Here is a 22723-nt window from a genome sequence, read left to right as displayed (position 1 = left end):
CACGCCTTCGGATCTGTCACGGAAGGCATTTACCTCCGGACCAGGTCGGATGGGAAGCTCTTTAACCTCGCCAGGCTGAGAGCCAAGACAAAGGTTCGGCTGAGGTGTCTGCGCGACTTCCTCTTTGCCGACGACGCAGCAGTCACTGCCCACTCAGCTGAAGACCTCCAACGGCTCATAACCCGCTTCAGCGAGGCCTCTCAGGCTTTCGGACTCACCATCAGTCTGAAGAAAACACAAGTCATGGGACAAGGAGTGGACTCCCCACCTGACATCGGCATCTCTGATTCCAAACTGGAAGTTGTTCACGACTTCGTGTACCTGGGCTCCACAATCTCTGACTCCCTCTCTCTTGATACGGAGCTAAACAAACGCATCGGTAAGGCATCTACTACCATGTCCAAACTGACAAAGAGAGTGTGGGCCAACAATAGGCTAACTGAGTATACTAAGATTCAGGTTTACAGATCCTGTGTCCTGAGCACTCTCCTTTATGGCAGTGAGTCTTGGACACTCCGCGCCCGTCAGGAAAGACGGCTGAATGCCTACCACATGCGCTGCCTTCGACACATCTTGGACATCACCTGGCAGGACAAGGTGACAAACAACAACGTCTTGGGGAGAGCAAGAATCACCAGCATGTACACAATGCTGAAACAGAGACGAATGCGCTGGCTCGGGCACGTTGTGCGAATGGGCGACGGCAGGATCCCCAAGGATCTCCTGTATGGAGAGCTGAGGCAGGGAAAGCGTCCAGTAGGCAAGCCCCAGCTACGGTACAAAGACGTATGCAAAAGGGACCTGAAAGCCATGGACGTCGATCTTGCTATATGGGAGACACTGGCTACAGACCGTTCAGCCTGGAGGCAGTCTGTTCAACGAGGTCTCTCCAAGTTCGAGGAGTCACTTGCCAAGGAATCAGAGGCAAAGAGACAGAGAAGGAAAGCCGGTAACCAGGAAGACAGACCAGAATCGGACTTCGTTTGTGCTCGGTGTGGGATGGACTGCCACTCTCGGATTGGCCTCATCAGTCACACCAGACGCTGCACCAGGATTGACAACTAGGGCGCAACTCCATAGTCTCCCGAGACTGAAGGATGCCTACTACTATTATAAATTTCGGGCTTTTTACTTAGAGCTGATATAAAAATATAAATTTACATGTTAACAGTTGAAAAATCTAAATGGACAACTAATGTGCATTTCAAATTTGTGACTTATTACTTCCGAATTCTATTACATGCTGAATATGATGTGATTTTATGGAAGTAGGAGGAGAAAGGTGCTCCTGGTCTTGTTTGGCAGTAAATATGCTGTACAAATAACAGTGAAAAATATTTGTAGAAATACAGACAGTTACAATCATGTAACAGTTACAATTAGAAGTCTGAGAAAAACAGCTGAATGATAAAATAAACATTGATAATTTGACATTGGGAAGAGAGGCCGTTGATGAAGAGAAGTGAACATTACCTTCCTCGCACGGTCTCGTCTCTAGTGTCAAGTCGCTGAAGACGAACAAACCAGAGTTCTGAAAAACAAGTTAAAGAATTAATACATGTTTTACAATGGCAGAAAGGCTTCACAAATAACAGAGACTATAAGAACTATATTTATTACAAAACTTACCAAGAACATCAATACCAATAATAATTCAAACGATAATGTCAAGAAACTTCACTAACTGCTAGAAAATTAAACTGCATAATATATCTGGCGTTGTCTCCAGTTGTTTTAATACGAATCAATGCTACTATTAGTACGTCCTTCACACGATGATAACTGAATATTAGGCAAGACTCGAGGTCAGCAAAGACCCAAGCAAGAGCTTCCAGGAGGTCAGCAAAGACCCAAGCCAGAGCTTCCAAGAGGTCAGCAAAGACCCAAGCAAGAGCTTCCAGGAGGTCAGCAAAGACCCATGCAAGAGCTTCCAGGTCAGCAAAGACCCAAGCAAGAGCTTCCAGGAGGTCAGCAAAGACCCAAGCAAGAGCTTCCAGGAGGTCAGCAAAGACCCAAGCAAGAGCTTCCAGGAGGTCAGCAAAGACCCAAGCAAGAGCTTCCAGGAGGTCAGCAAAGACCCAAGCAAGAGCTTCCAGGAGGTCAGCAAAGATCCAAGCAAGAGCTTCCAGGAGGTCAGCAAAGACCCAAGCAAGAGCTTCCAGGAGGTCAGCAAAGACCCAAGCAAGAGCTTCCAGGAGGTCAGCAAAGACCCAAGCAAGAGCTTCCAGGAGGTCAGCAAAGACCCAAGCAAGAGCTTCCGGGAGGTCAGCAAATACCCAAGCAAGAGCTTCCGGGAGGCCAGCAAAGACCCAAGCAAGAGCTTCCGGGAGGTCAGCAAAGACCCAAGCAAGAGCTTCCGGGAGGTCAGCAAAGACCCAAGCAGGAGCTTCCAGGTGGTCAGCAAAGACCCAAGCAAGAACTTCCGGGAGGTGAGTGATGACCCAAGCAAGAGCTACCAGGAGGTCAGCGATGAACCAAGCAAGAGCTTCCAGGAGGTAAGCGATGAACCAAGCAAGAGCTTCCAGGAGGTCAGTGATGAACCAAGCAAGAGCTTCCAGGAGGTCAGCGATAAACCAAGTAAGAGCTTCCAGGAGGTCAGCGATGAACCAAGTAAGAGCTTCCAGGAGGTCAGTGATAAATCAAGTAAGAGCTTCCAGGAGGTCAGTGATGAACCAAGTAAGAGCTTCCAGGAGGTCAGCGATGAACCAAGCAAGAGCTTCCAGGAGGTAAGCGATGAACCAAGCAAGAGCTTCCAGGAGGTCAGTGATGAACCAAGTAAGAGCTTCCAGGAGGTCAGCGATGAACCTAGTAAGAGCTTCCAGGAGGTCAGCGATGAACCAAGCAAGAGCTTCCAGGAGGTCAGTGATGAACCAAGCAAGAGCTTCCAGGAGGTCAGTGATAAACCAAGTAAGAGCTTCTAGGAGGTCAGTGATGAACCAAGGAAGAGCTTCCAGGAGGTCATCGATGAACCAAGTAAGAGCATCCAGGAGGTCAGTGATAAACCAAGTAAGAGCTTCCAGGAGGTCAGTGATGAACCAAGGAAGAGCTTCCAGAAGGTCAGCGATGAACCTAGTAAGAGCTTCCAGGAGGTCAGTGATGAACCAAGCAAGAGCTTCCAGGAGGTCAGTGATGAACCAAGTAAGAGCTTCCAGGAGGTCAGCGATAAACCAAGTAAGAGCTTCCAGGAGGTCAGCGATGAACCAAGTAAGAGCTTCCAGGAGGTCAGTGATAAATCAATTAAGAGCTTCCAGGAGGTCAGTGATGAACCAAGTAAGAGCTTCCAGGAGGTCAGTGATGAACCAAGTAAGAGCTTCCAGGAGGTCAGCGATGAACCAAGTAAGAGCTTACAGGAGGTCAGCGATGAACCAAGTAAGAGCTTCCAGGAGGTCAAACCAAGCAAAAGCTTCCAGGTCAGTGATGAACCAAGCAAGAGCTTCCAGGAAAAATGTACAATATCGTTCCACCACTCGCCACCTGAAGATGTGAACATACACGAGACTCAAGGAAGTCATTGTAGCTGCAGCAAAGCAATTCCAGTCATCATCCCAGATAATACAAAACGAAAGAATTATTTGTTCTACAGTAAAGAAGTTAAAGAGGAAGAGCTGAGTCAACATCTTTAGAAAGCCTCTGAAAGAAGGAAGAACTCTGCTAAGAGCAGTGATATCTGAAGCAAGATGAGTTTCTAAAGAGATGAAAGAACCAAGATAGTTTGAGTGGTGTCAAACTCTAAATGAACATAATAGTCTTGGAGAGACATGAGACCAGATTAAAGCCATATCAGGGTGATCATTCCGACCACAGACATATATTCAACCATTACAAGAGGCTGAGACACTTCCTCTCCAATTTCCAGAGAGAGCAGCTTAAACATCTGCTTACTGCAACGGTCAGAGCAAGTAAATCATGAGAGGTTGACAGCTAATCATGAGAACATAGCTACATTCAACGAATGAGGCACTCCCTTCACCAAACAAGAAGGTTTTCCCGCTGGAGAATAAGCCATATTGGACGCTATAGATGCATCTGGGGTAAACTACCGACCTCTTAGAAGAAAGCAGACATAATTCCGTTTCCTAAGCCAAAAGAACCTGGCAATTACAGACCCATTATCATCATGTTGCAGGACTGAAGGTCTTAAATAGGCTTCTGTGGAAAACTGGAGGTCTGCATTAGTACATATTTGACTTCACTAGAGCAGTAGGTACTGCCAACGGCATAGCAACATTACTAGGAACATTTAACAATGAACAGTGGGCAATGGTTGAGGTTATTCAAAATGATGCAAGCGAGTCATAACAGGGACTCCCAGATGGACTAAAATACAGAACCTAAGACTAGAAACTAAACTAATATGGGGTTGAGATAATGGTAAAAGGGAATTCTGCCTGCATGCTGACCTAGATATTTACTAGACTAATAATCAGTTCACTCAAAAATATAATCACTAGAGAAGTTACTTGGGATAGAAGAGCTTTAAAAAAACCAGGTGGACTCTCCATGCAATACATTCGAAATTATAAATAGAATTACAAAGGGATAGCACGAAATACACGCAGACCTCATCTTGCAGCCCCATGGGAATCCCTGGCACCAGACTAAGATTATGACTATTCAAGTAAATAAAGAACTAGACTAATCCTCATCGTCTATGCATCATTGCACAGATGAATATAGAATCAAACTTGGCATCTGAAAGCATCATTTACTTCACAGATGGATCAGTAGACCAGCAGGGACAAGAAACCGGAGCTGCAGTTAAGGCAGGAAAGTTTGTAGTTAGATAGAAACTCTCAAACGGGTGTTCAACTTCTCAAACAGAGATGCTAGCCATTCAAAAGGCTTTGGAACATGCTCTTGCTGAGCACCAACAACATGTTATCATACACACAGATTCGAGAACTGTCATTGAAATCTTGCAACAAGAACACATACATGACAACATCCATCTGATCACAAATGTCATATCATTAATACAAACACCCATACGTCAAGGCCGTCGGATACACCAGAGACCCGCTAGAGAGAACTGGTCAACTCGACCACACCTGAGACCCACTAGAGAGAACTGGTCAACTCGACCACACTAGAGAGAACTGGTCAACTCGACCACACCAGAGACCCACCAGAGAGAACTGGTCAACTCGACAACACCAGAGAAAACTAGTTCACTCAACCACACCAGAGACGTCCACCAGAGAAAACTGGTCAACTCGACCATACCAGAGACCCACCAGAGAAAACTCGTCAACTCGACCACAACAGAGACCAACCAAGTCGCCATTACAGAACAGGACGGCAGGTAACACCTAACCTAAAACTCCTGCCCTAAAACTTTTGAAATGCGAAAAGGTTAATTAAAGTTGACCACATTCCGCCAGGCCGCCGGCAGACAACTTGGCAGGTACGTTCATCATGGGTCCAGGAGCTGGCAAACATATTGTCATTAAACGGGATTTAATGAGGTACCTGAGGGAGGTAGAGAATGAACTACCACTATATGACCTATCCCAGTCAATCCTCCTGTTTCCGTTGTATAGTAACGATAGCGACCATAGTACATATACCGACGTACACCGCAGTTAGGAAGTAGAAATCGGTACTTTTGAATTAGAAAAACCGGAAAAATTTTCCGATTTTTGTTGTGAAAACACTCACGTAACCTAACCTCCCTAGGCCTAACACACGTTATATGAGGTCTAATATAGTGCATAAGGGAGCTTTACTAGCAATATATAGTTTGTTTTTTACCTTTATTTTTCGGACTATAATGCGAATGGTATTTTTATTTACTATTTACTTTACCATTATAAAGTGTAATGAATAGTACCATATTCTACTCGCTAATTGCCTAGTATGTCAAGTTTTATTCTATTGGGCTCATGGTTACAAAAGGTGCTATCTGAACAAGAGGATGGGTTACCTAGCCATAGCAACCTCTAAGGCGTGTTGCTGGGGGGATGAGAGCAGTGTGAGACTCACACTAATAGTGTGAAACACACTTATAGTGTTGGACACACTGATAGTGTGAAACACACTTATAGTGTTGGACACACTGATAGTGTGAGACTCAAACTGACAGTGTGAGACTCACACTGATAGTGTGAAACACACTTATAGTGTTAAACACACTGATAGTGTGAGACTCACACTGACAGTGTGTCATTGATAGTGTGAGACACACTTATAGTGTGAGACTCACTCATAGTGTGGGACACAGTGATAGTGTGACACACACTGATAGTGTGAGATTCACTGATAGTGTGAGACACACTGATAGTGTGACACACACTGATAGTGTGGCACACACTGATAGTGTGAGATTCACTGATAGTGTGTGACACACTGATAGTGTGACACACACTGATAGTGTGGCACACACTGATAGTGTGAGACACACTGCTAGTGGGAGACTCACTGATAGTGTGAGACACACTGATAGTGTAAGACACACTGATAGTGTGTCTCTGATAGTGTGAAACTCACTGATAGTGTGAGACACACTGATAGTGTGAGGCACACTGATAGTGTGACACACACTGATAGTGTGATACACACTGATAGTGTGAGACACACACTGATAGTGTGAGACACACACTGATAGTGTGAGACACACACTGATAGTGTGAGACACACACTGATAGTGTGAGACACACACTGATAGTGTGAGACACACACTGATAGTGTGAGACACACACTGATAGTGAGACACACACTGATAGTGTGAGACACACACTGATAGTGTGAGACACACACTGATAGTGAGACACACACTGATAGTGTGAGACACACACTGATAGTGAGACACACACTGATAATGTGAGACACACACTGATAGTGTGAGACACACACTGATAGTGAGACACACACTGATAGTGTGGTGACTCACAATAAATGACAATAATAACTCACGTCAAACATGTGGAGAGTGTCGACGTATTCACTATAGTAGTGATATCTTTCTGGGTCTATTGTTGCAAATTCTGTAGAGTTAAAAAATTTCATGAATTGATAGTGAAATTTATAAAATTTATAAATTTTATTGTACATCATATGATGTACAATATATTAAAAATATTGTACATCATATAAGCAAATGAGAGCTCTGGTCTACGATAACTAACTCCACCCAGCACCTAGTGAGTCAACTGAGAGCTCTAGTCCATGATAGCTAACTCCACCCAGCACCTAGTGAGTCAACTGAGAGCTCTAGTCCATGATAACTAACTCCACCCAGCACCTAGTGAGTCAACTGAGAGCTCTAGTCCATGATAACTAACTCCACCCAGCACCTAGTGAGTCAACTGAGAGCTCTGGTCCATGATAATTAACTCCACCCAGTACCTAGTGAGTCAACTGAGAGCTCTAGTCCATGATAACTAACTCCACCCAGCACCTAGTGAGTCAACTGAGAGCTCTGGTCCATGATAACTAACTCCACCCAACACCTAGTGAGTCAACTGAGAGCTCTAGTCCATGATAACTAACTCCACCCAGCACCTAGTAAGTCAACTGAGAGCTCTGGTCCATGATAACTAACTCCACCCAGCCCCTAGTGAGTCAACTGAGAGCTTTGGTCCATGATAACTAACTCCACCCAGCACCTAGTGAGTCAACTGAGAGCTCTGGTCCATGATAACTAACTCCACCCAGCACCTAGTGAATCAACAATTATGTATAGGACTGCACCTTATAATATATTTGGAACAAATTATTTAACAGCTTTAACGTGAGCAAAAGTTAGGATGATTTATTTGCCAAAAAATGCAGATAACGGATCAACGTTAATCATGTATAACTCTCCACACCTTCATGTATCACTCTCCACACCTTCATGTATAACTCTCCACACCTTCATGTATCACTCTCCACACCTTCATGTGTAACTCTCCTCACCTTCATGTATAACTCTCCACACCTTCATGTATCACTCTCCACACCTTCATGTATAACTCTCCACACCTTCATGTATCACTCTCCACACCTTCATGTGTAACTCTCCACACCTTCATGTATAACTCTCCACACCTTCATGTATCACTCTCCACACCTTCATGTATAACTCTCCACACCTTCATGTATAACTCTCCACACCTTCATATATAACTCTCCACACCTTCATGTATAACTCTCCACACCTTCATGTATAACTCTCCACACCTTCATGTATAACTTTCCACACCTACATATATTACTCTCCACACCTTCATGTATAACTCTCCTCACCTTCATGTATAACTCACCACACCTTTATGTATAACTCTCCTCACCTTCATGTATAACTCACCACACCTTTATGTATAACTCTCCACACCTTCATGTATAACTCTCCTCACCTTCATGTATAACTCTCCACACCTACATGTATAACTCTCCACACCTTCATGTATAACTCTCCTCACCTTCATGTATAACTCACCACACCTTCATGTATAACTCTCCACACCTTCATGTATAACTCTCCACACCTTCATGTATAACTCTCCTCACCTTCATGTATAACTCACCACACCTTCATGTATAACTTTCCACACCTTCATGTATAACTCTCCACACCTTCATGTATAACTTTCCACACCTACATGTATTACTCTACACATCTTCATGTATAACTCTCCACACCTTCATGTATTACTCTCCACACCTTCATGTATAACTCTCCACATCTTCATGTATAACTCACCACACCTTCATGTATAACTCACCACACCTTTATGTATAACTCCACTCCTTCATGTATAACTCTCCACACTTTCATGTATAACTCACCACACCTTTATGTATAACTCCACTCCTTCATGTATAACTCTCCACACCTTCATGTATAACTCACCACACCTTTATGTATAACTCTCCACTGTTTCATGTATAACTCTCCACTGCAGTCAACGTTCTCTCGACTTAGTCCTGCAAGACGACTAAGTAAACCGCCGCCGATATAAAGCAGTGTGTGTCGACTGGTGTTTAAGTAGAACTGGAAGAGATTGGCGTACCCCGGGACCGGCTTAGGGAAGAAACGGACGACAGTGAGGGTGCCTGTTGGGAAGCGCTGCTAGCCAGACGCTAGAGGCTTTTGCCAGAGGTTCACTACCACTGTATCGACTGTTTAAGTGGCCCCGATCAGCGTGTGGGCTGAGGTTCTCTGCCAGCAAGTGGCCGGAGAGTGATCGTGGGGTATAGGCACCTCGTGAGACTGTCAGTGGGCTGGCCCACGTACAAGATGAACCTCGCCAGTGTTTTCCAGTACGGTTGGACAAAGTACTGAGTGAGAGAGGCCTAGCTCTACCAAGTACTCAAAGATCAATACACTGTGATCACTCATTCCCAAGGGTGCTTCCAACGTAACTTCCCTTATATCCCACTCATTTAGTGTAAATATCAAATCAAGCATGGCTGGTTCATCTTCCCCTCTCATTCGTGTCAGTCCCTTGATGTGTTGGCTTCGAAAGTTACTTGTTGCCACATCCAGCAGCTTAGCTCCCCATGTGGGACTTAGCTCTAAAAGTCTATCTTCCCGTGGTTGAAGTCTCGCATGATTAGTAGTTCAGATCCATTCCTGCTAGCGACAAAAGCTGCTCTCTCTCTCTATTATGTTTATGGTGGCCATGTTGTTTCTATCATAGTCCTTTCTGGGTTTTCTGTCATTTAGTGGTGGGTTATATATGACTATGACTATAATTTTTTGTCCTCCAATTGTTATGGTACTTGTTATGTAGTCACAGAAATCTTCATAGCCTTAAAACCCCATCTCCTCAAAACTCCGGCCTTTTCTTACCAGCAGAGCTACACCACCACCTCCCCTTCCTTCTCTCTCTTTCCTCACTACATAGTTCTCCTGTGGAAACACTGCATTTGTTATGGTTTTCGTTAACTTTGTTTCTGTGAGTGCTATTATGCCTGAGTTTTCTTCTTGTTCCTATTCTCTAAGTTCATATGATTTATTTGTAATTCCATCTATGTTAGTGTACATTGTCTTGAGACTCACTTTCTTCTGTTCATTCTCATGTCCCCTTCTTTGTGAGTGTTCTGCTGATGGGGGAAGCTGTTTCATAAGTGAGAGGATTTGTGAGGTGGATAAGAGTCTCAGAGGATACTGGGGTGAGGGGTGGGGGGGTCAAGTGAAGGGAAGACTGGCAGGGAATGGGATGAAGGAGGACAGGGGACAGGGAAGGAAAAGGGGGAAGGTGGATATGGTGGAAGTGGAGAAGGGGGTAGAAGGGAAGGAATGAGGAGAGAAGGGAAGGAGGACCTGGGAAGGTATGGGGTTAGGAGGGAGGGAGGGCTGACAGAGCATTTGAGTAGGGGGCAGGGAGGGTTCAGGGTAGGGGGGTTTTCTATGAATAGGAGGGTGGTGGAGTAGCCCTCCCCTCTGGTGTTACTGGGCTGCTTATTGTGGGTTCCCCCTCTCACGTCTGGTGATATTGTGTTAGGGGCTGTGATTTCCTGTTTTTCTCCTCTCGCCTTGCACTTTTTCCTTGCTTCTGCCGCTATCACTCTCTCCTACCTTGTCATGTCTATTGGGCTCTATCATATCAAAATTTGAAACTGTGTATGGAATCAGCCTCCACCACATCACTGCCTAATGCATTCCATTTGCTAACTACTCTGACATTGAAAAAGTTCTTTCTAACATCCCTGTGGTGCATTTGGGTACTCAGTTTCTACCTGTGTCCCCTTGTTCATGTACAATCCATACTAAACAGTTTATTTTTATCTACTGTGTCATTTCCTCTGAGAATTTGGTAGATCGTGATCATGTCTCCCCTAACTCGTCTGCCTTCCAGTGTCATGAGGTTCAGTTCCAGTAATTTTTCCCCATAGCTCATTCCTCTCGGTGTACTCTCTTTCTCCTCTCATTTCTTGGGGACTAGCCTGGTGGCATACCTCTGAACCTTTTCTAACTTCGTTTTGTGTTTGACTAAAGGTGGACGCCACGCTGTGCGTATGCGTGTGTGTGTGTGTGTGTGTGTGTGTGTGTGTGTGTGTACTCACCTAGTTGTACTCACCTAGTTGTGTTTGCGGGGGTTGAGCTCTGGCTCTTTGGTCCCGCCTCTCAACCGTCAATCAACAGGTGTACAGATTCCTGAGCCTATCGGGCTCTGTCATATCTACACTTGAAACTGTGTATGGAGTGAGCCTCCACCACATCACCCCCTAATGCATTCCATTTGTCAACCACTCTGACACTAAAAAAGTTCTTTCTAATATCTCTGTGGCTCATTTGGGCACTCAGTTTCCACCTGTGTCCCCTTGTGCGTGTTCCCCTTGTGTTAAATAGACTGTCTTTGTCTACCCTATCAATCCCCTTCAGAATCTTGAATGTGGTGATCATGTCCCCCCTAACTCTTCTGTCTTCCAGCGAAGTGAGGTTTAATTCCCGTAGTCTCTCCTCGTAGCTCATACCTCTCAGCTCGGGTACTAGTCTGGTGGCAAACCTTTGAACCTTTTCCAGTTTAGTCTTATCCTTGACTAGATATGGACTCCATGCTGGGGCTGCATACTGTGTGTGTGTGTGTGTGTGTGTGTGTGTGTGTGTGTGTGTGTGTGTGTGTGTGTGTGTGTGTGTGTGTGTGTGTGTGTGTGTGTGTGTGTGTATTTACTATATGTATCTTGAATTTGTATGTATATTTGTATCTATTTGTATCAAGGCACAATGGGTATAATAGTCTATTACATGTTCTATCATCTTGTTATACTATGTTGGTTCGGGGTCTTGAAGTAGGTAGAATGTTGTTATGTGTTAGCTGGCTGTTGATTGCTGGGTTTGAGTTTTTGATGTGCAGTGCCTCGCTGATGTCGAGTCTCCTGTTGTTGTTGTACCTGTCGATAATTTCTGTGTTGCTTGAAAGATTTCTCTGGTGATGGTCTGGTTGTGTGAGGAGATTATATGCTCCTTAATGGAGCCCCTGTTGTTTGTGCATTGTTAATCACCTAGAGAGACGTTGCTGTCTTGCCTATATACTGAGATCTTTGGGGCTGGCAGTTCCCAAGTGGGCATCAAGTGGTGGCATAGACGACGTTGGTCTCTTTTAAGGCGTTCTGTTTGGTGCCTGGAGACTATTCGTAAGTTGGTTTGCCGTCTTCTTGTTTTTGTAGTAAATTGTAAACTGTCTTCTGATTTTTGTCTGTGGTGATAACGTTCCTATTAATAACATATATCCATCAATCACTGCATAGGGAATTGTGTAAAACCCTGACTTGCGTCTCGGAGAGGCTGCAGGATCCGTGTGAATTCAATGGAATTCCCGGTTGCAATTCTTTTGACCGTGTCGTGGCCTAGTCGACTAAGGCGGCGTCTGGGATCATCCCAGTCGAAAGTTCGAACCCTCATCACGGCCCTTGTGGATTTGTTCATAAGAACTTTCACTTTAGAAGGATGGGCTGAACAGAGACCAGGGGTTCCCCTAGCTATATATGAAAGAGAAAGTATTTGTCTATCCAAGGATGGAAGCCATAGACTTGAGGTTAATCTCGCACAACTTTGGACGGTGATTGGTGATTTTTGGAGTGTTTGGGGGTTGTGGTGGGAGACCTGTGAGGGAGTGCTACTGGTCTAGGCACGGGGTCCACCCGGGTACTGCTGGGTACCGCCTCTAGTAACACAAAGGGTGCATTACCGGCACTAACCTTACGACCAACCTCCTCCAAAGGATCAGCTTCTTGTTAGACAATACACATTTAATTATTGCAACATTATTGTAAGATACCTGAAGAAATTCTCGTTCAATGGTGTTAATTTGAGAAAATTTGAAATTTCTCAAATTTCTTAATTTGAGAAAGCTTTTTTAAGAAAAGAAAATAATAAATGATTATTTGGTTTATAAAATTATTATAAAATGATTCGGCTAAATGTAAAAAAAATATTGAGACTAGTCTGTTAGTATATTTTAAAAGGAAGTAAATTTACTTAAATTTATCCGAGGGCTTCTATCTCAATTAAGTGGTCTTGATGGGGCCAGAAAGCCGACGGCTTGTCAAGGGTACATCTTTCTTTCTCCATGGCAACACTGTTATACTGAACCATAACATGTCAACACTGTTATACTGAACCATAACATGTCAACACTGTTATACTGAACCATAACATGGCAACACTGTTATACTGAACCATAACATGGCAACACTGTTATACTGAACCATAACATGTCAACACTGTTATACTGAACCATAACATGGTAACACTGTTATACTGAACCATAACATGGCAACACTGTTATACTGAACCATAACAAATTTGAACCAGCCTATATTAGAGCTTTCAGGTTTCGCACCCGCTATCCTTTCTCTCCTCTTTCTTTCACAGTATTTATAGTCGTCGATCTGAGAGCCGGGACTTCGTCCCACATCAAAACTTCCAGCAAAGTTGAACACTGCTTCCAGGGAAATGGGGTCAGGGTTTACTGCCAGCAGCTCTGTGCTTCTGTCTACCACTCCTGGGTTTAGGAAATAATAAAGCTTTATGTTAGTGTCTGGGCTGGCATATGAATATAAATATGTAGTATGGAAAAATAAGGATACAATTTTCTAACTGTACTAGAATAACAACAAAATTTGCTTGTCCTGCTTGAATGAACATCAGATTTTCTCAGCACATGTTTCCCTCAAGCAGGTCTAAGTCAGCCTTGGCGTGCTTTACTTACCCAGGCTACACACAGAGTCTGGCTCTGAGGAGAGGGACAGAGAGGCTTGTTCCCCAGGTTGTACGCGAGAGGCTGACCAAGTGAGGTTTACGGTGTTACTGAGGCACTTGTCCACCTCCAGCTCCCTCGAGTCCGCCACAACCTCCCCATCTTTACAGGTATACCACACCAACACCTGCAAAACATTATCAGTCTTAGTGTCCCTCTTCATATGGCATACCAAACCTGGAACATATTATTGTTTTAGAGTTATTAATGGAGGGGAGAAAATAAGGTTAATGTCATCATTCCAGGTTACACATTCTACCAACAGTGTTACAGACCCAATAGCTGATCATATTTGGGACGGGAAGATGATTAACTAGCACACAGCATCCCAGTATATTGAATTAGCTATTTAGTTGTCATACAATGATAGCAGTATTGGTGTTGAGCTCGGCCCGCAAGCTGTTCACACTCGGGGTCCTTTCCAGACTTTTCTTCTGAACATGAAATAAAAATGTCAGTATTTTTCACATTTTAGGTAAGTAAATACACAATTCTAAGACGTGGGACAAAATTTTAGCAGTGTAGCCTTAAAAATTAATTACAAATAAAATAAAATTGCATCTTTAAAAACGAAACGTGCACAAAAAAATGTTGACTTAAAATTTTGAAACATTTAAATTGTAACCGATTATTCGTTTCAAAGTTGCAAAAACTCACTTTTAATTAAATAAACTTAAAACTTTTCCCCACTAATAGGAGAGGCAGATATGGGCTGATTATTATCAAACTTTACACATCTGTTGAGTCTGGCGGACTCATTGTGGTACGTACTGTTGCAACTATATTGATTTTGAAGCAAATGAGAAAAAATTCACGAATCAATGCTAATTTTACTCATTAGCAGATATATATTTCTGCATATGTATATCAAATTTCTTTAGTTAATGCATTTAGTTTTATCTTGTAGCACATTTATGCACAAAAAGCCATGTATTCGGTATGGCTAATATATGTATACCCTGTATACACAGTATGTTGTATATAATTTAGTATACCATGTATAGTGTATATTTATTATTCATTTATTGCAATAAAAGTCCAGGGCCTTTCTCCTTCAACAAGCCACAATTGTGTCCGCCTACAACAAGCCACAGTTGTGTCCACCCACAACAAGCCACAATTGTGTCCGCCTACAACAAGCCACAATTGTGTCCACCTACAATATGCCACAGTTATGTCCGCCTACAACAAGCCACAGTTGTGTCCGCCTACAACAAGCTACAATTGTGTCCGCCTACAACAAGCCACAGTTGTGTCCGCCAACAACAAGCCACAATTGTATCCGCCTACAACAAGCCACAGTTGTGTCCACCTACAACAAGCCACAGTTGTGTCCGCCTACAACAAGCCACAGTTGTGTCCGCCTACAACAAGTCACAGTTGGGGTCGCCTACAACAAGCCACAGTTGTGTCCGCCTACAACAAGCCACAGTTGTGTCCACCTACAACAAGCCACAGTTGTGTCCGCCTACAACAAGTCACAGTTGTGGTCGCCTACAACAAGCCACAGTTGTGTCCGCCTACAATAAGCAACAGTTGTGTCCACCTACAACAAGCCACAGTTGTGTCCGCCTACAACAAGCCACAGTTGTGTCCGCCTACAACAAGTCACAGTTGTGGTCGCCTACAACAAGCCACAATTTGTCCGCCTACAACAAGTCACAGTTGTGTCCGCCTACAACAAGCCACAGTTGTGGCCGCCTACAACAAGCCACAGTTGTGGCCGCCCACAACAAGCCACAGTTGTGTCCGCCCACAACAAGCCACAGTTGTGTCCGCCTACAACAAGCCACAGTTGTGTCCGCCTACAACAAGCCACAGTTGTGTCCGCCTACAACAAGTCACAGTTGTGGTCGCCTACAAGAAGCCACAATTTGTCCGCCTACAACAAGTAACAGTTGTGTCCGCCTACAACAAGCCACAGTTGTGGCCGCCTACAACAAGCCACAGTTGTGGCCGCCCACAACAAGCCACAGTTGTGTCCGCCCACAACAAGCCACAGTTGTGTCCGCCTACAACAAGCCACAGTTGTGTCCGCCTACAACAAGCCACAGTTGTGTCCGCCCACAAGCCACAGTTGAGTGCTCAGTACACGACCATGTAAGGCTGGAGGGAACATGTTGAGGACCTCCCCAGACCAGCGGCCACACACGCGGTGTAACTCTTCTTCCAGGCGGTGTTTTGCTGACTGTATTATAGCGCTACTTTACTAATTTCGACCTGTGTATTTTCACATAATAGTTTCAATAGTTTGATTTTCACATTCAGTATTCATGGTATATAAATAAAATAAGGATATATTATGGCAAAAAAAAAAATGACCGCAGGTGTGTTGACTCAAGAGCATAATCCCTCCTCTCCTGAACGTCACAGTGAGGGGTGAGACCTCAGACTGGCGTGAAGTCACCAGTGGAGTCCCACAGGGCTCTGTACTTGGACCTATCCTGTTTCTGATATACGTATATGATCTCCCGGAGGGTATAGACTCATTCCTCTCAATGTTTGCTGACGACGCCAAAATTATGAGAAGGATTAAGAGAGAGGAGGACAGCTTGAGGCTTCAAGAAGACCTGGACAGGCTGCAGGAATGGTCGAACAAATGGCTGTTAGAGTTTAATCCAAGCAAATGTAATGTAATGAAGATAGGGGTAGGAAGCAGGAGACCAGATACAAGGTATCACTTGGGAGATGAAATACTTCAAGAGTCCGAGAGAGAGAAAGACCTGGGGGTTGATATTACGCCAGACCTGTCCCCTGATGCTCATATCAAGAGGATAACAGCAGCAGCATATGCCTGGTTGGCTAACATAAGAACGGCCTTTAGAAACTTGTGTAAGGAATCTTTCAGAACATTATATACCACATATGTCAGACCAATCCTGGAGTATGCGGCACCAGCATGGAGTCCATATCTAATCAAGCATAAGACTAAAATGGAACAGGTTCAAAGGTTTGCCACCAGACTAGTACCCGAGCTGAGAGGTATGAGCTACGAGGAGAGACTACGGGAATTAAACCTCACTTCGTTGGAAGACAGAAGAGTTAGGGGGGACATGATCACCACATTCAAGATCCTCTAGGGAATTGACAGGGTTGATAAAGACAGGCTGTTTAACACAAGGGACACACGCACTAGGGGACACAGGTGGAAACTGAGTGCCCAAATGAGCCACAGAGATATTAGAAAGAACTTTTTTAGTGTCAGAGTGGTTGACAAATGGAATGCATTAGGAAGTGATGTGGTGGAGGCTGACTCCATACACAGTTTCAAGTGTAGATATGATCGAGCCCAATAGGCTCAGGAACCTGTACACCTGTTGATTGACAGTTGAGAGGCGGGACCAAAGAGCCAGAGCTCAACCCACGCAAGCACAACTAGGTGAGTACAATGTTAACGGAGCGCTTCGTCTCGCACAAACAACGCTCCTGCCATGTGTGTGTGTCAAATGTTCTGACAAAGAAGCAGCAGTAGATGTCACACTAATAATTTTATTTTTATAACATTTTAATATATAAAATACTATCTACATATACAGTAGTATTATTTCATAGCAATGACGTTTTATTTCTGTCTAGGCCGTCAACAGGCCGTCGGCAGTTCGCAGGTGTAAAGAGGTTGAAGAACGCACCTTTAGAGCGCAGGAGGGAGAAATATATAATAATTTACACTTGTAAAATATCAGAGGGTCTGGTTCCAACTAATATTTTAATATTAATGTTTTCCCTCTAATATTAGTATTTTCCCTCTAATAATATTATCCCTCGAATATTTTCTTCGAGAATTTTCTCGAAGTAAAACTAACTAATCTCGGTAAGTCATATGAGCACAGACGTTGTGGTGTCCAGAGTAGGGATAGTGATTCCACAGAACCCTGCCCCACAGTTCCCAGAAATCAGGTAATTGAGCATTATTCTGAAACTTCGACATCCCTTGGTGAGTCTCTAGGGGAGTCCCGGTGAGTCCCTGGAGAGTCCCCTAAGAGGTCCCTCGGAGTCCTCTAGGAGGTCTCAGGGGAGTCCCCTAGGAGGTCCCTGGGGAGTCCCCTAGGAGATCCCTGGGTAGTCCCCTAGGAGGTCCCTGGGGAGTCCCCTAGGAGGTCCCTGGGGAGTCCTTTAGGAGGTCCCTGGGGAGTCCTCTAGGAGGTCCCTGGGGAATCCCCTAGGACGTCCCTGGGGAGGTCCCTAGGAGTCCCCTAGGAGGTCCCTGGGGAGTCCCCTAGGAGGTCCCTGGGGAGTCCCTGGCTCCTGGGGAGGATGATAACAACGACGTCTAATGATGAACGCCAAGTGAGGTGCTCTGCCAGACAAAAAAACACAAACTTCTGGACTCTTATTCAGAACACTGTATACAGCTGCTTGTGAGAAAGAATGTGGGTTACATCCAAAAATTTGGTTTGTAATGCACTTACACGTGCATTGGGTCTTCACTTTCATTGAAGCACTGCGGCTTTGTGGTAAGTTTCTCCAAAAATATAATGTATTTATGAAGAAATATATGCACGTAATCTTTCTCATATATTCAAGAAATTTGCACGTAGAATGACAGTTCAGATAATCTTGAAGTTAAAGGTTTGGTTAATAAACAATGAAAGCTTAGTAAGAAAACTGCTAACAATCTCTCAAGGTTATTTGTGCATCCTTAAAGTGGGGAAGTTGAACGACTCGCAGCAGGCAAATGTTGCAAACGTCTATCATTATCTTAAACAAATTATCCTTACTGAGTAGACTTACTTAAAAGCAAATATAATCCTTATACAGACCTTGACCTTGGGAGACGCAGTTGGAGGAATGTTGATATTGATGTTGACGACTCCCCTGATGGTGTTGGGGAGGGGAGGGGGGAGAGGCTCCACCAGGTGCTCCACACTGATGGGCAGTTCCCCGCTGGTCAGCTGGTGCTCCTGGCTGCTCTGGTACTGGACCTTCCCGCGAGACACAACCTGAAGTAATAGTAGAGTGTTAGACCCCGCTGGTCAGCTGGTGCTCCTGGCTGCTCTGGTACTGGACCTTCCCGCGAGACACAACCTGAAGTAATAGTAGAGTGTTAGGCCCCGCTGGTCAGCTGGTACTCCTGGCTGCCCTGGTACTGGACCTTCCCGCGAGACACAACCTGAAGTAATAGTAGAGTGTTATGCCCCGCTGGTCAGCTGGTACTGGACCTTCCCGCGAGACACAACCTGAAGTAATAGTAGAGTGTTAGACCCCGCTGGTCAGCTGGTACTCCTGGCTGCCCTGGTACTGGACCTTCCCGCGAGACACAACCTGAAGTAATAGTAGAGTGTTAGGCCCCGCTGGTCAGCTGGTACTCCTGGCTGCCCTGGTACTGGACCTTCCTGCGAGACACAACCTGAAGTAATAGTAGAGAGTTAGACCCCGCTGGTCAGCTGGTGCTCCTGGCTGCTCTGGTACTGAACCTTCCTGCGAGACACAACCTGAAGTAATAGTAGAGTGTTAGGCCCCGCTGGTCAGCTGGTACTCCTGGCTGCCCTGGTACTGGACCTTCCTGCAAGACACAACCTGACGCAAGCAAGTAGCTTCGTATGCAGGTCTAATGGTCAATGAGAATTTTAAGTTGTATATTTCATTAAACAACTTTTATATCTAACATTCATTAGAACTCTTCCAGCTAAACAATTGAGGATCCCGGGGTAAGCCCCAGCCAGGACAGAAATGGTTTGGTATGGTTCCTTTCACCTGATGACTCTGTTCACCTAGCAGTAAATAAGTATCTTTAAGTTAGGTAACTGTTGTGGGTTGCATCCTGGTGAGGGTCAGCAGGGTCAAAACCCCCCAACATGGGTGGTGAATATTGCTGGAACAGAGGCGGACTTTTTATTAAGAAACAAACCAGTTCCTGCAAGGAGTGGATGGCCAACAGGCTGTAGTGGATATATGGGCCTGTGGCCTGCTACAAGGAAAACCATGTTGGATGAAATTTTTTAAATAATTAATAATTGTACATGATTAACCAAAATAAATATAATGTAGTTATACTAATTGTGTTATTTTTTCCCATTTTAAGTCAAGTGTATTTATGCCAAAAAAAGTATATTTACCTCTCTATAACAATCCCCTCGAGCATATAACTTGCATGGCTGGTTCATTCAGTTTTACTCATTTTCCTCTGCTAAGTAATTAAATTGTACTTATGGTCACAATATTTATGAGTTCACATACTTTGTAATTACAGTAACATCAAAAATCACTTTAGGATCATGTACTATTACTAAAAGAGTAAAACTATATTGCACAAATGTTGCCACTGAACCTTACGATACTCAGAGTTAATGAGATACTTTGCCACTAATAACCTATGGAGCTCAGATCTATTGTGCAGTGTTAATACTTAATTTATGATCATTACGAACAAACACGAAGGCAGCAATTTCCTTGAGCATAACACATGTCAGGTAGACAGCGTTAAATTTCCTTACAATTACCTGGAGAGTAAAGATGGCGGAGGTCTGGTCGGAGGCGGAGAAGAGGACTGGCAGGAGGTGGTCCTGGGCCTCTCCAGGCACACACTTGAGCTTGCCCTCCGGGGCGTGGATCAACAGCGACGAGTTAGAGGGAGAGAAGGAGTGCTCCAGGGTCTTCGAGAACTCCGACCGATGCATATTCGCCCGGGAGTTCAGGGCCTTTATCTGAGGAGAGTTAAACACACTTTAGCATACTACACAATGATCACTAAATCCTTTTGGAAAAGTCAAACCCAGTGTGCTCAAGCTCGCTCTCACTTTTTGGTGTTATCTGGTAAATTTCAGTAGGTTAACAAGCCTTAAGTAATTGCATGAAGCCTCCGAGGCCCACCCTTGCACGAAGCCTCCGAGGCCCACTCCCCGAGGCCCAGCCTTACCTAGCAAGAAGAAAACTCAGTCTGGCTGTCTACGAGGTGCAGGAGCAAGGGGAGGAAAGGTATCAGGGGAAAGCGCAACCCATTTTATTATGACTATATAACACTGGGAAGGGGTCAGCATAAGGATTTGGGATGGGACGGGAGGGTGGGGGAGGGGGAGGGAAGAATGATGCCCAACCAACTTGGACGGTCGAGTGAGCTGCCTGAAAAAAATGGTAACCCCGAAGAAAACATCCCATCGGCCACCCGTGATCGATGAACCTTGGTCAACCTATTGATTTCACTGCACCAACATCAAAGTAGTTAGTAACCCCCCATTTGGTTTGTAATGCACTTACACGTGCATTGGGTCTTCACTTTCTTCACAAAAAGCAGCAGAGTTCAGGGCAGACTTACACTCCCAGAATAAAGTATTACACGTCTCCAAGAACAACAAGCATATGCTTGGCACGAGACCACAGACAGTATTCAGCCGGGCTTTTTAACCACGAGCCAGACTGTCACGGGAGAACCTACGGGGTGTTCCGAGGCGCCACCAGCGGAGCCCGATGGAGCTCAGAACCCCCGATGGAGCCACACAGATCCCAGCACACAAAGTAGCTGCTATACGAGGTGGGATATCCCCGGTAACCTGAACTTTTTGTGAAGTATTTTTTGGCTGAAAAGTAGGGACGTGGAGGGATGGAATCATTACACATTGATGACACTTGTCCCACACGCCGGAAAAAGAAGTTACCGACAACGTTTTGGTCCGTCCACATCCTCATTTCTTTTCAGACGTGTGAGAAGGACGTCAAATTTTCATACAGTTATTATGATTTTTTGCATTAAATTATGAAGTTTATAAAGTCATCCTATTTAAGAGTGGAAGAAAATGACTTTTTTTGAGGTCTTTGAACCCTAAGACTATTTTTACCAAATTCTTTAAAGTTTTATTTGCATGCTCTTATTTACTCTGGCTCTCATATGGATGTATGACAGTCTGGGACCCGCATTATAAAGGTAAACTCTACTTTAAGCTCTACAGAAAAAGCTGCAGATGGCAAGGAGGACGGCCATGAGTGTCCAGGAACTCCTAATAGCATACAGCACTCCTGGGCTGTGCATCTCTGCCAGTTCTTGCAGTCATTTGCAATAATCCAAACGTTTTGGAAACAAAACAGCAGTTGAGTATAACCTTGAACAGGTGGGCAGAAGCTTTGCCGGTGACCGAAGCTGCAATACCAAAAGCCAAGCTCTCATGGAAAGACCAACCGGCTATCAATAGTCAAACTCTCACATTCAGAGAACATATAGAACAGCACACAAGACGGAGAAAAGCGGTCTTAGAAACCTGGTACACAGTAACAACTACACTTTACGAAAATGTTCCAAGAAACCGAGAGTGAATGGGAGCAACACAACTACCGTGAACCAACAGCACAGAAGTAACGAGGCAACACAACTACCGTGAACCACCAGCACCGAAGTAACGAGGCAACACAACTACCGTGAACCACCAGCACAGAAGTAACGAGCAACACAACTACCGTGAACCACCAGCACAGAAGTAACGAGGCAACACAACTACCGTGAACCACCAGCACAGAAGTAACGAGCATCACAACTACCGTGAACCACCAGCACCGAAGTAACGAGCATCACAACTACCGTGAACCACCGGCACAGAAGTAACGAGCATCACAACTACCGTGAACCACCAGCACCGAAGTAACGAGCAACACAACTACCGTGAACCACCAGCACAGAAGTAAAGAGGCAACACAACTACCGTGAACCACCAGCACAGAAGTAACGAGCAACACAACTACCGTGAACCACCGGCACAGAAGTAACGAGGCAACACAACTACCGTGAACCACCAGCACACAAGTAACGAGCAACACAACTACCGTGAACCACCAGCACCGAAGTAACGAGCAACACAACTACCGTGAACCACCAGCACAGAAGTAACGAGGCAACACAACTACCGTGAACCACCGGCACAGAAGTAACGAGGCAACACAACTACCGTGAACCACCAGCACCGAAGTAACGAGCAACATAACTACCGTGAACCACCAGCACAGAAGTAACGAGCAACACAACTACCGTGAACCACCATCACAGAAGTAACGAGCATCACAACTACCGTGAGCCACCGGCACAGAGGTAAGGCCCACAAGCTCAGAAGTCA

The 22723-nt window shown here is 44.8% G+C and overlaps 2 protein-coding genes across 2 annotated transcripts in view; one reads left to right on the top strand and one right to left on the bottom strand.

Moving 5' to 3' along the window:
* LOC123751416 (alpha-2-macroglobulin-like) overlaps nt 1-22723 on the top strand; it is a 622101-nt gene that overhangs the window by 184974 nt on the left and 414404 nt on the right.
* The window catches only part of LOC138349720 (alpha-1-inhibitor 3-like), a 259543-nt gene that overhangs the window by 183838 nt on the left and 52982 nt on the right, over nt 1-22723 (bottom strand). Inside the window, exons 9-14 of the mRNA XM_069314610.1 lie at nt 20129-20332; nt 18449-18628; nt 13641-13815; nt 13272-13433; nt 6913-6983; nt 1474-1531 (exon numbers count right to left, since the gene is read on the bottom strand). Of these exons, the coding sequence (XP_069170711.1) occupies nt 1474-1531; nt 6913-6983; nt 13272-13433; nt 13641-13815; nt 18449-18628; nt 20129-20332 (850 nt within the window). The remainder of the gene's footprint in view (nt 1-1473; nt 1532-6912; nt 6984-13271; nt 13434-13640; nt 13816-18448; nt 18629-20128; nt 20333-22723) is intronic.

Source organism: Procambarus clarkii, chromosome 79, assembly GCF_040958095.1.
Source record: "Procambarus clarkii isolate CNS0578487 chromosome 79, FALCON_Pclarkii_2.0, whole genome shotgun sequence".
Taxonomy (NCBI): Eukaryota; Metazoa; Arthropoda; class Malacostraca; order Decapoda; family Cambaridae; genus Procambarus; species Procambarus clarkii.
Note: the sequence above shows the minus strand (reverse complement) of the source record. Positions and strands in the feature narration are given on the sequence as shown.